Source organism: Diospyros lotus, chromosome 14, assembly GCF_014633365.1.
Source record: "Diospyros lotus cultivar Yz01 chromosome 14, ASM1463336v1, whole genome shotgun sequence".
In the NCBI taxonomy this organism is placed as follows: domain Eukaryota; kingdom Viridiplantae; phylum Streptophyta; class Magnoliopsida; order Ericales; family Ebenaceae; genus Diospyros; species Diospyros lotus.
In genome coordinates this window covers 15738384-15751979 of record NC_068351.1, presented here as the reverse complement: position 1 = coordinate 15751979, position 13596 = coordinate 15738384, and the positions used below count along the sequence as shown (strand labels likewise).

General features: G+C 37.3%; 1 protein-coding gene across 1 annotated transcript in view; it reads left to right on the top strand.

Moving 5' to 3' along the window:
* The window catches only part of LOC127790506 (telomere repeat-binding factor 4-like), a 43961-nt gene extending 34938 nt beyond the window's left edge, over nt 1–9023 (top strand). Inside the window, exons 4-6 of the mRNA XM_052320049.1 lie at nt 6750–6833; nt 8494–8776; nt 8874–9023. Of these exons, the coding sequence (XP_052176009.1) occupies nt 6750–6833; nt 8494–8776; nt 8874–8905 (399 nt within the window). The 3' untranslated portion in view covers nt 8906–9023. The remainder of the gene's footprint in view (nt 1–6749; nt 6834–8493; nt 8777–8873) is intronic.
* Nucleotides 9024–13596: the final 4573 nt, after the last annotated feature.

Sequence of the window (13596 nt, the reverse complement as noted above, 5' to 3'; positions counted from 1 at the left end):
CGCTCATTTAGATCTTGAACTATACCAGATGAATGTCAAGACAACATTTCTCAATGGAGAATTAGATGAGAAGATGAGGGTGTAGATTTCCTAGAGACATTTTCTCCTGTGGTGAGATTTGACTCTATTTGCGTGATTCTAGCCATCGTTGCTCATTTAGATCTTGAGTTACACCAGATGGATGTCAAGACAACATTTCTCAATGGAGAACTAGACGAGGAGATATATATGGATCGTTTGAGACAGCACACTTTGCCCTCCTGCCTTTCAGTAACAAAACTGATGGGTTGATCTATATATATCTCCTTGTCTAGTTCTCCATTGAGAAATGCTATATTGATATCCATTTGGTGTAGCTCAAGATTTAAATGAGCGACAATGGTTAGAATCACGGGAATAAAGTCAAATCTCACCACAGGAGAAAATGTCTCTAAGAAATCTACACCCTCCATTTGGGTGTAGCCCTTCGCAACCAATCGGGCTTTATACTTGTCGATCGATCCATCAGCTTGGCGTTTGATTTTCAAGACCCACTTGTTACCAATTGCCTTTCTATTCAATGGAAGATTAACAAGTTCCCACACCTTGTTCTTATCCATCGAGTCTATTTCCTCTTTCATAGCGATCAACCAGTGATCTTGATTTGGGGAGGTTAAGACTTCTTCATAAGAAGTTAGCTTAGTGTCATCCGATAATAACAATTTGATTATTAGTCGAGATGTTTTTAATGAAGAAGATGTTTGGAATTGGAAAAATGCTGGATCAAAGTCTATACAGTTTTAAGAAACGAATTTGAGTTAATTGATTCAACTGAGGAGTCACTTGCTTCACCAGATTCTACTCCAAGAAGGCTGAGAAGTCTTACAGACGATATTTATAAAAAAATGACCTGTCATGATCATTAACTCTACTCTAAGGACAAGAAGTCTTGTTGAATATCTATGCCTCTTTTTCCATGGAATTTTTATGTTATAAAGATGCAACAAAGAAAGAAGAATGAAGCTAGAAATAGGTGCCATCAAGACGAATAACACCTGGTCTTTTTTGAATTTACCTAATGGTAAAGAAACCATTATGGGTGTTCAAGTCCATACAACTCAGATGGGACTTTGCAAAGACATAAAGCTTGACTAGTTGCAAAAGAGTCTGCTCAAGTTTTAAGTATTGCTTTTACAGAAACTTATGCTTCTGTGGTTAAGTTAAAACTTATGCTCAAGTTATAAGTTCTATTTTGGCTTTAGTCTCACATAATTTATAGGTAGTTTATCAATTAGACATAAAATTTGGATTTCTTAATGGTGAATTGATGGAGGATGTGTTTGTAGAGCAACCTGGGGGATTTGCAATGCGAAGATTAGAGCGTAACATTTATAAGTTGCATAAAACACTTTATAGGCTCAAATAGATGCCTAGAGCCTGGTATAGCAAAATTGAGACTTATTTTGCACAAAATGGTTTTCAAAAGAGTGCCAATGAACCTATTTTATATGTGAAAATTCATGGGAAAGATTTTCTAACGGTATGTTTGTACGTTAATGAAATGGTTTATACTAAAAGTTAATAAATTTTCAAGGCGTTTATGATGAAGACTTTTGAGATGTTAGATATGAGATTATTGCACTATTTTCTTGGTATTGAAGTGCTACAAAGTGTAGATGGTATTGTTATTTGTCAAAAAAAAAATGTTGTTGATATATTGAAGAAGTGTGGGATGGAGAATTGCAAGGTTGCTAAGACACCATTGAATGTGAATGAGAAGTTATCCCAGGACGACGAAGTTCAAAAAAATTGAAGAGAAAGTTCAAAAGCATCATAGGAGGCCTTATGTATCTTACTCACACTAGACTTGACATTTTGTTTGCTATTAGTCTTATCTCCAAGTTTATGCATAATCCAAGCAAACATCACAAGGTAGTAGCAAAGAGGCTTCTTTGGTATGCATGTTTTAAAGTTTTGGTATCATGTATAAGGCAGGTCTTTAAAGTAAATTGGTTGGGTTTAGTGATAGTGATTGGGCAAACAATGTTAATGATAGAAAGAGCACAACAAGATATATTTTTACTCTTGGATGAGGAGCCACTTTTTAAGTGCTAAAGAAGCAGCAAAATACAACATTATCTAGCACAGAAGCAGAGTAGATAGCCACAACAACTACAACATGTCAAGAAGTTTGGTTTAAGAAGATTCTTCAAGACTTGAAGTAAGAACAAGAAGAAGCAATTGTGATTTACTGTGACAACATTTCAGCAATTGCAATGTCAAAAAATCTAGTGCATCAAGAAAGGACCAAACACATTGAAACTCGTGACCACTACATCATAGAGGAAGTTGAAAATGGATTGATGGAACTACAATACTGCAACACAGAAAACTAGGCAGCTGATGTGTTAACAAAGGCACTACCGAAAGTCAAGTTTAAGAAATTTCGTGTCTTTATGGGAGTTCAAGCTCTTTAAATTAGTTGGGGAAGGGAGAGGGGGGACAGTGTTAGATAATTCAAATAACTTGAAGAATTGGTCTTTGCTTATTAAGTCCATGACTATGTTAGTTGCATATGTTTAGGAGTTGTATTTGTTGATTTGGTCAATCCACCAGTAGAGAGATTTTAGGAGTCAAACTAATGTGTCATTGGTTGTTAGTAACAGAACATGGGTTTGTTTCAGAGTCTATTTAAGAAGCAATTGTTTTTGAATCTCATGTGAAGAAAAAACACCAAAAAGTATTTTTTTTTGGTTCAATAAAAACTCATTCAACAATTCCTTTAAGTATTTGCGGGTGTCTTACCATATTTCCATCTAATAAGCAACTCTTCTCCCAGCTTTTTCTTCACCTGCAGCACTTCACAGATCTTAGCTTGTTTTATATTTGAATATAATTCATGTAGGTTTCATGTCATTCATTTTGTTTTTCATGATATTCTACTTCTCTTTGGCATAGCTTAACCTGATTCTTTCACAGTGATTCACATTGCTTTTTCCAAGTACAGATTCTGTTGGAATTTTAGAGACATTGGTAACTATGAAGTTAATGAACAAAAGATGTAGAAAGAAAAAATATGAATGTGAAGGTTGTAACCTCAATTTTTATTCATATCATCATGCCTTTAAATAGGCAATACATGTCAATTGAATAACAAGAAAATAAGATTTATTGTTGGATTTAAATTTAAAAAACGAAATTATCTTAACCCACTAAATCAGTAAACAGAATTTTGACCCAATCAATCCACTAAATCAGTAAACAAATTTTTGACCCAATCAACCCACTAAATCAGCAATTTTGAATCAATATTCAACATTCCTCCTTGATTCAAAGTTGCAAAACTTCAACTTTGTATGGAGCACTTCTCTCCAAATTTCTTCCCAATTGTAAAGCACTTCTCTTCACTTCTTGATACACTTCTCATCACAATCAATACTTTGATGCACTTCTCATCACAATCAATACTTCCTTCAAATGTTAAAAAAAAAAAAAAAAAAAAATTCAATTTCTTGGAGCACTTCTCTCCAAAAAATTCTTCTTGGTGCACTTCTTACCAACTAAAAGAGCGTTTCCTCTTCAATTGCCCCTTCAATCGCCTTCACTGTACTTGCTTGTTCTTTCAAGTTAAATCTGTAATCTTTTTTCAAATGCCCAAATCTTTTACACTGGAAGCATTGAGGCTTCCCCTTGTGCCAACAATCTTTCTCTTCATGACCAAGTTTTTTGCAATGGTCACATTCTGGAATTTTTCCTTTCTTCTTTGACCATGAACTCTTGGCAAGATAAGCTCCTTCCACCGTCTTTTCACTTTCTTCATTTCTCATAATCCTTCTTTGCTCCTGAGCTTGCAAGGCTCCGATTAATTCTGCCAATGTAATTTGGCTAATATCCCTTGAATCTTCAAGGGAGGAGATTTTTGCCTCAAACCTCTCAGGTAGACTTATCAAGACTTTCTCTACGATCCTGCTGTCAGGTAGCTCTTCTCCCATAAGTCTGATTTTATTTACCACCGTCATTAGTTTTTCAGAGAACTCTTGGATTGTATCCTTTTCATTCATTCTAAGGATCTCAAAATTTCTTTTGAGATTCAACATTTGTATTCTCTTCGTTCTAGCATTCCCTTGATATAGCTCTTTCAATATATCCCATGCTTCCTTAGCCGTTTCACACGCCATGATTCTTGAGAAAATTGATTCGGAGACAGCAGCGTGTATTTGAGATAAAGCCCTCGGTGCTTTAGCTTCTGCTTCTTCATGAGCTCTGATTTGATTGAGCGTAGGATTGTTGCCAAGCGGAGGTATCTCCCTTTCACTTTCGACCCACTGCCATAAACTAAGACCTCTCAAATGAGCTTTCATTTTGACAGCCCATACTTGATAATTTTCTCCATCAAAAACTGGTGGTGAAAGAGATGACGTGTTGGTGGAAGCCATAGAAATAAGAAGGCGTTGATGGGTTCTCTCTCACAGACCCCTTAAGATCATTGAATGCTCTGATACCACTGTTGGAATTTTAGAGACATTGGTAACTATGAAGTTAATGAACAAAAGATGTAGAAAGAAAAAATATGAATGTGAAGGTTGTAACCTCAATTTTTATTCATATCATCATGCCTTTAAATAGGCAATACATGTCAATTGAATAACAAGAAAATAAGATTTATTGTTGGATTTAAATTTAAAAAACGAAATTATCTTAACCCATTAAATCAGTAAACAGAATTTTGACCCAATCAATCCACTAAATCAGTAAACAGATTTTTGACCCAATCAACCCACTAAATCAGCAATTTTGAATCAATATTCAACATTCCTCCTTGATTCAAAGTTGCAAAACTTCAACTTTGTATGGAGCACTTCTCTCCAAATTTCTTCCCAATTGTAAAGCACTTCTCTTCACTTCTTGATACACTTCTCATCACAATCAATACTTTATGCACTTCTCATCACAATCAATACTTCCTTCAAATGTTAAAAAAAAAAAAAAAAAAAATTCAATTTCTTGGAGCACTTCTCTCCAAAAAATTCTTCTTGGTGCACTTCTTACCAACTAAAAGAGCGTTTCCTCTTCAATTGCCCCTTCAATCGCCTTCACTGTACTTGCTTGTTCTTTCAAGTTAAATCTGCAATCTTTTTTCAAATGCCCAAATCTTTTACACTGGAAGCATTGAGGCTTCCCCTTGTGCCAACAATCTTTCTCTTCATGACCAAGTTTTTTGCAATGGTCACATTCTGGAATTTTTCCTTTCTTCTTTGACCATGAACTCTTGGCAAGATAAGCTCCTTCCACCGTCTTTTCACTTTCTTCATTTCTCATAATCCTTCTTTGCTCCTGAGCTTGCAAGGCTCCGATTAATTCTGCCAATGTAATTTGGCTAATATCCCTTGAATCTTCAAGGGAGGAGATTTTTTCCTCAAACCTCTCAGGTAGACTTATCAAGACTTTCTCTACGATCCTGCTGTCAGGTAGCTCTTCTCCCATAAGTCTGATTTTATTTACCACCGTCATTAGTTTTTCAGAGAACTCTTGGATTGTATCATTTTCATTCATTCTAAGGATCTCAAAATTTCTTTTGAGATTCAACATTTGTATTCTCTTCGTTCTAGCATTCCCTTGATATAGCTCTTTCAATATATCCCATGCTTCCTTAGCCGTTTCACACGCCATGATTCTTGAGAAAATTGATTCGGAGACAGCAGCGTGTATTTGAGATAAAGCCCTCGGTGCTTTAGCTTCTGCTTCTTCATGAGCTCTGATTTGATTGAGCGTAGGATTGTTGCCAAGCGGAGGTATCTCCCTTTCACTTTCGACCCACTGCCATAAACTAAGACCTCTCAAATGAGCTTTCATTTTGACAGCCCATACTTGATAATTTTCTCTATCAAAAACTGGTGGTGAAAGAGATGACGTGTTGGTGGAAGCCATAGAAATAAGAATGCGTTGATGGGTTCTCTCTCTCAGACCCCTTAAGATCATTGAATGCTCTGATACCACTGTTGGAATTTTAGAGACATTGGTAACTATGAAGTTAATGAACAAAAGATGTAGAAAGAAAAAATATGAATGTGAAGGTTGTAACCTCAATTTTTATTCATATCATCATGCCTTTAAATAGGCAATACATGTCAATTGAATAACAAGAAAATAAGATTTATTGTTGGATTTAAATTTAAAAAACGAAATTATCTTAACCCACTAAATCAGTAAACAGAATTTTGACCCAATCAATCCACTAAATCAGTAAACAGATTTTTGACCCAATCAACCCACTAAATCAGCAATTTTGAATCAATATTCAACAGATTCAATACAAATTCTATTTGTAATTTTGCTTATGAATTCTTAAGCAACTTATTGTTGCGTGACACAGAACCTGTAATTATCAGTTAATTACAAGATTATCATGTTAGTGAACCATGATTAATTTTTTATATATTTGGCAAGGATTACGAAACCATGACTATTATATCGATTTTGAGACCCTTGATGTTCTAGCCAGGCCAACAAGAGGATGCAAAGCCTTATCCTTTTTGTTTTTCCTTAATTTCATTTATCTGAATATTAATAGCTTTCCGGATAAACCTTGTGACGTCAGATTGTTTCCACGTAACTATGGCAGTACTTCTTCCATCTTGATATGTTAGTTTATAAGCATACCGATAGCATAGGTAAATAACTTTACAATTAATTTAGTTGCATTCTTATATGGCATTCGAGTTCAGGATATTGATCACCTTCTTTCTTGACATACATAACATATGTTGCAGCAAAAGCATGAGGTACCACCAAATTTCAGAAGGTTGTTAAGTCCAAGATTGAGAAGGCTCGTCTTGCAAGGGAAACTTGAAAAGGTTAGTGGTTCTCTTGGTTTTGAACTGCAAACATCTGTTAATATAATCTTAAGCCCACAGTGAGATATATTATACTGTCGTATTCATTTATAAGTTTCAAGGTCTTCATTTTATTACTTTAAAACTATTACCCAAAACGACTGGTAGACACCATGTCCCCTCCATGTGACTCTTCATGCTAGAAGCTTGCATAACTTGGCTGGTTCAGTCACTTATGGTTGTTGTGCCAAACTACTTAATTATTTGGTGAGAAGGTCACTCTCTGTACAAGTATTAATTACATCAAACAGATGTAATGCGCATCTTTTTCTATTTTATTTTTTTAAAGAAGTTGGTCAACATCATTCCGGCAGTTTAAGAGTCTGACAGCTACTTCATGAGAGAAATTTTCAAACAACACACATTGGCAGTGTATTCCACTAGTCACACCACAACAACTTTTAATTTGTTGCAAAATGTTTTGCAATACAAATTGCCCACTAATTCTCTTCCTGTAAATGAGTTCCCTTAAAAACAAGTTTTTCATGTTGGTAGGTCAGTGATCTTCAGCAAACCACAACTGACACTTCCACTAGTGACGTCCTCTAATACTATATATAGCAAATGTAGCATCATGCAATGGGGCAAAAGACTAAGGTTCACTTGGGACTGTTTATTAGCGTAAATTACACATGAAAATCGGGGATTCTTGGGATTGTAAAAGATTATATGTCAAATTACAAGCGATTCCTTGAGGTATCGTCAAATATGCACAATACCCTCTTAAATTTTCATATGGTCGTCCTTGTCTGCTAGAGCTGGTCAATTGGTGCAATCAGTTGAGATTTTTCAGTGACAGTTTAGCATTTAACTACCAAAAATGCATTTTGGTCATACAACTTACTTGCAAAGCAAAGTCCTGTGGCAGATTAACTAGTATGTAAATTTTAAATCTGAGCAAGACAATCCCACCAAACCTGTCTCTCGCTGGACTAAATATCCAAAGCCAATTTTACCTTCCAAAACAAATTTGAGTAAAGCCCCAAGTCTTGCTTTCTACATGCATGTTTGCCTCTTTATATTATGTGTGCGTACAAACACCACTGAATAGATCAAATTTCTTTATCAAATTGAGGGACATTTCAGAAATAATCTATGCATTTGTGTACCATGAAATTGTGAGTGCAAATCACAGAGAATTTGGTGACTAACTCTTCATAATTCATTGAGCGGATTTCTGGGCTAGAGTTTGGCGCTTGTTTTTAGATCTATTTTGGACAGAGAAGTATTGGATGGTAGGAATGGATTGTCAGGAGTTCTGGCTGGCAGGGTTGGTAAGCCAAAGAAGACAGTGAATAATTTTTAATTAAAAAAATAAGTTAATTAATGTTTAACTTCTTTCATACTTGTTTTTGATGAAATAAGGGCATGTTAAAGATTTTAAAAAATTGTGTCGTTGACTTAGTCAGCTTCTTTCAATCAACTAATAGACAAAGCAATGGCCAATGGGGAGGAATAGTTCAGAAATAAAGGAGGTAGTGTGATATTTAAAAACCGAAGGGTACCCGTTGTATTTGTTTTGTGCTCTAAAACTGCTGTGTAATTTACCCAAGATTTGTATGAACAAAGATAACTATAATTGAATCTGTGATGCAACTGTATATTTCATGTCAAAATGCAGGTCCAGAATTGCTATAGGATTAAGAAGGAAACACCTCTGGGAACTATAACACCTTATCCAAAGCAAGACGAGATCAGGCTGTGGGCATGGCAACATTCTGCAGGTTTAGCTATCTGTGATGAGACAGTGGAACAAGCTGCAATGACTGCAGCCAACAAGATTGCTGAATCAGAGAATATGTCATTTGTGGCAGCTGAAGCGGTAGAAGAGGCAGAAAGAGTGTTAAAAATGGCAGAAGAAACCAACTCAATGCTGCAGCTAGCGAAGGAGATCTATGAACAATGTAAGGAAGCGGGTATTTTAGTTTCTTAATCTATACTGCATTAATTCTCTGCTAACTTGAAAAATCACTCACTTTTTTTTTCTCCTTTCTAACACAGGTTCAGGTGGTGAAATTGTTGTCCTGGTTTGATTCCCGCCATGTATGATTTTGATAGAAGTAATCTGAGTAATTCTTGGACCTTGTACTTATAAAGTTGGTTGTGCTAGGTAAGCTGTCCTCCGAGCAAGGGACTCATTTTTCTTTCTTGGTTGAGAGCGGATGATGCATTTGAGATCTTGATAAAACTATTATGGTATTAGTATTAGATAAAGTTTGATAAACTGCATTGATCCTTTTCTTTACCTCAAAAAACATGAATGCGGACGCCCATGATAATGCTTGTTAATATCGGGAAATTTGAAGAACATTCCAGATGAACATGAACAGTATTTGGGCATTCCAACCTCAATGAAGATGCATAAAAAGAAGTCATTTTCCCGAGTGACCAAAACATCTAATATGGAAGGCTTTTTTTTTTTTTCTGTTCTTCCCTGTGTGAAGACGAGATTTGAGTGTGACCAACAGCGACAAACCATTACCTGAGACACGAGGAGGTATGAGTCATTTAGACGAGTGCGGAGTGCGTAAATAGGCAAGTACAGTTTTGAACAGAGCAGGGCATGCAGCTGATAGAAAAAGCAGATGAATTGCTTGACACCGAGACTTAAGGCTTCGTTGCAGTTGTAAAATACGTCGTGGGATTTTTTCTATAGAAAATGGGGAAAAATTTATCTTCCGTGGGCATATAACATCTACAAGTACCCATACCAGTGGGTGGCTTAGCTTGAAATTTATCTCCAGACATGATGGTTGATTCGGGCTTAAATTAAGATTTGTTTTGCATAATATCCTCAATGAACCGAAGACATGGAAGCCGTTCCTTACCTTTTGCTACAATGGAGTCTTGGTAGGAATATATAAATATGCAGCCTTCAAATGCGAGTAGTTCTCGGTCCATAGGATACAACTACCATACCGCCACACCTTCTACAACTCTATACATCCCCAAATCACTATTTTTCAGAGTTTATCATGTTTGTATCCCTGTCTGATGGCTTTTGTCTCCTCGACACCTTAGAGCTATACGATAGAACCACCGATCTCCAAGAGCACCTAACCACATTTATTTCCTTGATGCTGTTGAGCGGGGACACTGATCTTATTATGTGCCAAGCATTCTCTAGCACCCTCAAAAAATCTGCCCTATTGTGGTTCTCTACCCTCGAGCCAGATTCCATCCATGACTTCTTCGAGCTTGCTACCCACTTCCTCACCTAATAACCACTACCAGCCCAAAGCAACCCATACCGCCGCACCTTCTACAACTCTATACTTTGAATTCTGAACGTTTTGAGAAATATGATATATAACCCTAAGGTTAATGATGATGTAAGAACTGATTTATGATTAATGTTAAGATGTTAGGTTTGATTCTAGCTTCCGCATTTAATGTTTATGATAATTCTCTTTCGAGATAAATGTATGGAGATTTTGGGATATATATGAGGAGTGATATGAATTAGCAATAGTTTTAAGAAAAAAAATTTATTATCCCAGAATTGTCCTGAGTTTTAACGCGCTCTGAAAATAGGGCATTACAATTGGTGTCAGAGCGAATATTTATTCAGAGATATAGGAAAAGTCTTAAATGACTCTGATATAGTTGATATTAGAGCGGAATGTTATTTGGAAACTTAGGAGAAATCTGATTTTGAGACTTAAAAAGATTTGATTCAATTAGAGCCAATTAGTAGAAACCCCAAGTGGAGATTCAGGGGAAAAGAGACTAATGGTTTGTAAGACGAAATTCCTACTTAGAGATTGGGGATTGTCGGTTGAAATCTTAAAGGTTACTGGATTTAAGTGTGGTATAGTGAAAGTGCATGTCTAAAAAATTATGGCTAGGGAAAGACTTGGTATTTAAGTGTGTCCGTTTGTGACTCACCCTCTTTCCTAGGAACTTACCTCGTGTACTATTCACATATAGACACTATTCTAATATACAGTTACTATTATCAATGAATAGTGGAAGCCTGATAGAAGCTAGTACAAACAGAATGATTAATCTGATGTGACATGGCCTAGCTGATGAGTTAGGATTGATGATAAGTATTTTTGAGGATCATTTAGTGTCTCAAAAATAAGATGTATAGATCAGGGATCCAACGGATTGGGTCATGCGAGAGGCCGAAGATGGCCAAGTGATGGCATGTGAGTTACGCCAGATGATGCGACAGTGGTGCAACTGATGTGACTCACAAAAACGGGATAGGGAACCCTAGCAGCGTGACGACACTACTAGTTCTGTGTTCGCAGTGATAGATCTAGATCTAGGGATCCACGTGCAGAAGGATGATGGATGGATAACGGTAAGGTACGGGAGGCCCATCGGCTGAAGCATCATAGCAGACTGTCTGAGAGACGATCAGATGCTGAAGATCTAAGACAACCTAGTAGGGTATGTACCATGTATGGGGTCTAAAGTCCCAATGGCCTAGGGTGTGAGGTGTGCCACTAACTATGGTTGAAAGAGGTTGGAAGCCTAGGGGATTAACCCAGAATAAGATGGATCGTATTGTGGAGACACGATCTAAAAAAAAAAGAGAAGCAAGTAATGTCATGAATGTGGACTGTGTAAAGGATGGTATCTAGGTTCATGGTCATCTTGTGAGTAGGTAATGAGATGAGCATTATGAGACTCAAGGGGTAGATTAACCTCAATTTCTAGTATAGCAATGCTAGTGGGATCGTGAGGTAGGTCATATCGACCCTAAGGGAAGATAATGAGAAACCTAGTCGATAGAATTTGTGACTACGATGTATTGTGCCAAGTAGACTTGGGATGCAGAAATCTATAAGAAATGACAAGTGAATAAGTGCAACCATATGGGGAGCTAAATTATTATGAGATTAAGATATGCTTGGGTGAAGAGTCTCTGAAAATTTTTTAGGTAATAAGAGAAATACTAGGATGCATTCTCAAAAGATGTATATGAATTAATTCTTGATAAATAAGTTTGAATTTGAGGTTATTTGATGCTCAGCTATGTGTGGCTTAATTGATGACGTAAATTACCAGGTTTTGAAAGCGGTGATTATTAAGAGTCGATATTTTTATCTCGATTTGATGAATTATTAAATAGTTGTAAGAGGCTGAGATATTTTATGATTGATATGCAATCGAGGGTAAAAATAAAGGAATTAGACATTATAGTACCCAAAAATATAACATTCATTCCATATGTTCAATATAGTTACAAGAGATCAATCCATATTAAAAAAAAAAAAAAAACTAAACCTTAGATTGCCGCCAATGCTCAATGCCGATGATGATTGCCAAAAATGTCGAGTTCAAGCTCATCGACGTTGTCATGAAGAGGGTACTGGATACCGCTAATTTCGTCGGGGTGAAATAGAGAAGTAGTCTCTGGAAAACTAGGGAGTGAGGCATGTTCAGGCATAATGAGATAATCAAGCCAATGGATACCACTAGTTTCGTCGAGATGAAATAAAGAAATAGTCTCCGAAAAACTAGGGAATGAGGTAGGTTCAGGCATAATGGGATATTCAGACCACTGGCTACCACTAGTCTTGCCAGGGTGAAATAGAGAAAAAGTCTCTAGAAAATTAGGGAGTGAGGCATGTTCAGGCATAATAGGATATTCAGGCCACTGGCTACTGCTAGTCTCACCAGGGTGAAATAGAGAAGTAGCCTCTGGAAAACTAGAGAGTGAGGCATGTTCTAGCATAATGGGATACTGAGAGCTCCATAATGGATTTGGATCATCTAGGGGTAGTGATCTATGCGAGATAGGTCCAAAAATGTCGGCAAAGCTCACATCAGGTTCTAGAATAGGGTTTGGATGAGGTTGTGGGTGAGACCAATCTAGAACGAGTTGAAGATATGCAGAATGGTTTGCAAATAGTAAATTCTGCAATAAAGCTACATAGGCTTGCAAGTCGACAACCTGTTGTTGGAGATCGACAACCTGTTGTTCGAGAGAGAAAATATGAGATATACAGTCATAAACAAGATCTTGAAGTCGAGCTAGAGCTTCCATAGTGAGTGTAATGGCTGCCCCAAATCGGTCACTTACCAGAAGTTGGGCCAAGATTTTGAAGGCATTACTGGCACTAAAGACTTGATAGATGGCAGTAAAATGAAAAGATGCTTCCTCATGGTAGAAATAAAGGGAAAAAACACACAATAGGGTGCATCTTCTCCTTAGGACTTTACAGGTACCACATGGAAACCCGGGTCTTGACATGGATTTGGGTACTGGCTAGATCTAACCAAATCTGGGGACAAATCTAATGGGTTGGATCTAAATGGATGGGATAGATCTAAGTGGATCGGGTCGAATTAAATTTAATTTAAGATCTAGATTCTAAGATTTCAAAACTAAGACTAGGAGGGAAAAAATGGAAGACCTGAAGAAGAATAGCAACGGGCAAGATCCGAGGGTCGGTGGTGGCTAAGCTACGATCGGTGGTTGTGAGAAGAGCAGACGCAGGCGGCGATGTGACCAGATCTGGCCGGCGAAAGGTAGCCGGAGGTGATGGCAGACAGTTGCAGCGGCAGGGCGCTGTGCGCGTAGGAGATCGAGGCCGAGGAGGCGATGACCAATGGTGGCGATCGCGGGGCTGATAGAGTCAGCTAGAGGCGGTCATAGCGACTGCGGTGGAGGTCAGGGGTGGCCGGGGTTTGCACGTAGCGATGGGGGTTTGTAGAGGAGAAGACCAGAGGAAGAAGGAAGAAGAAGAAAAAAAAAGAAAAAAAA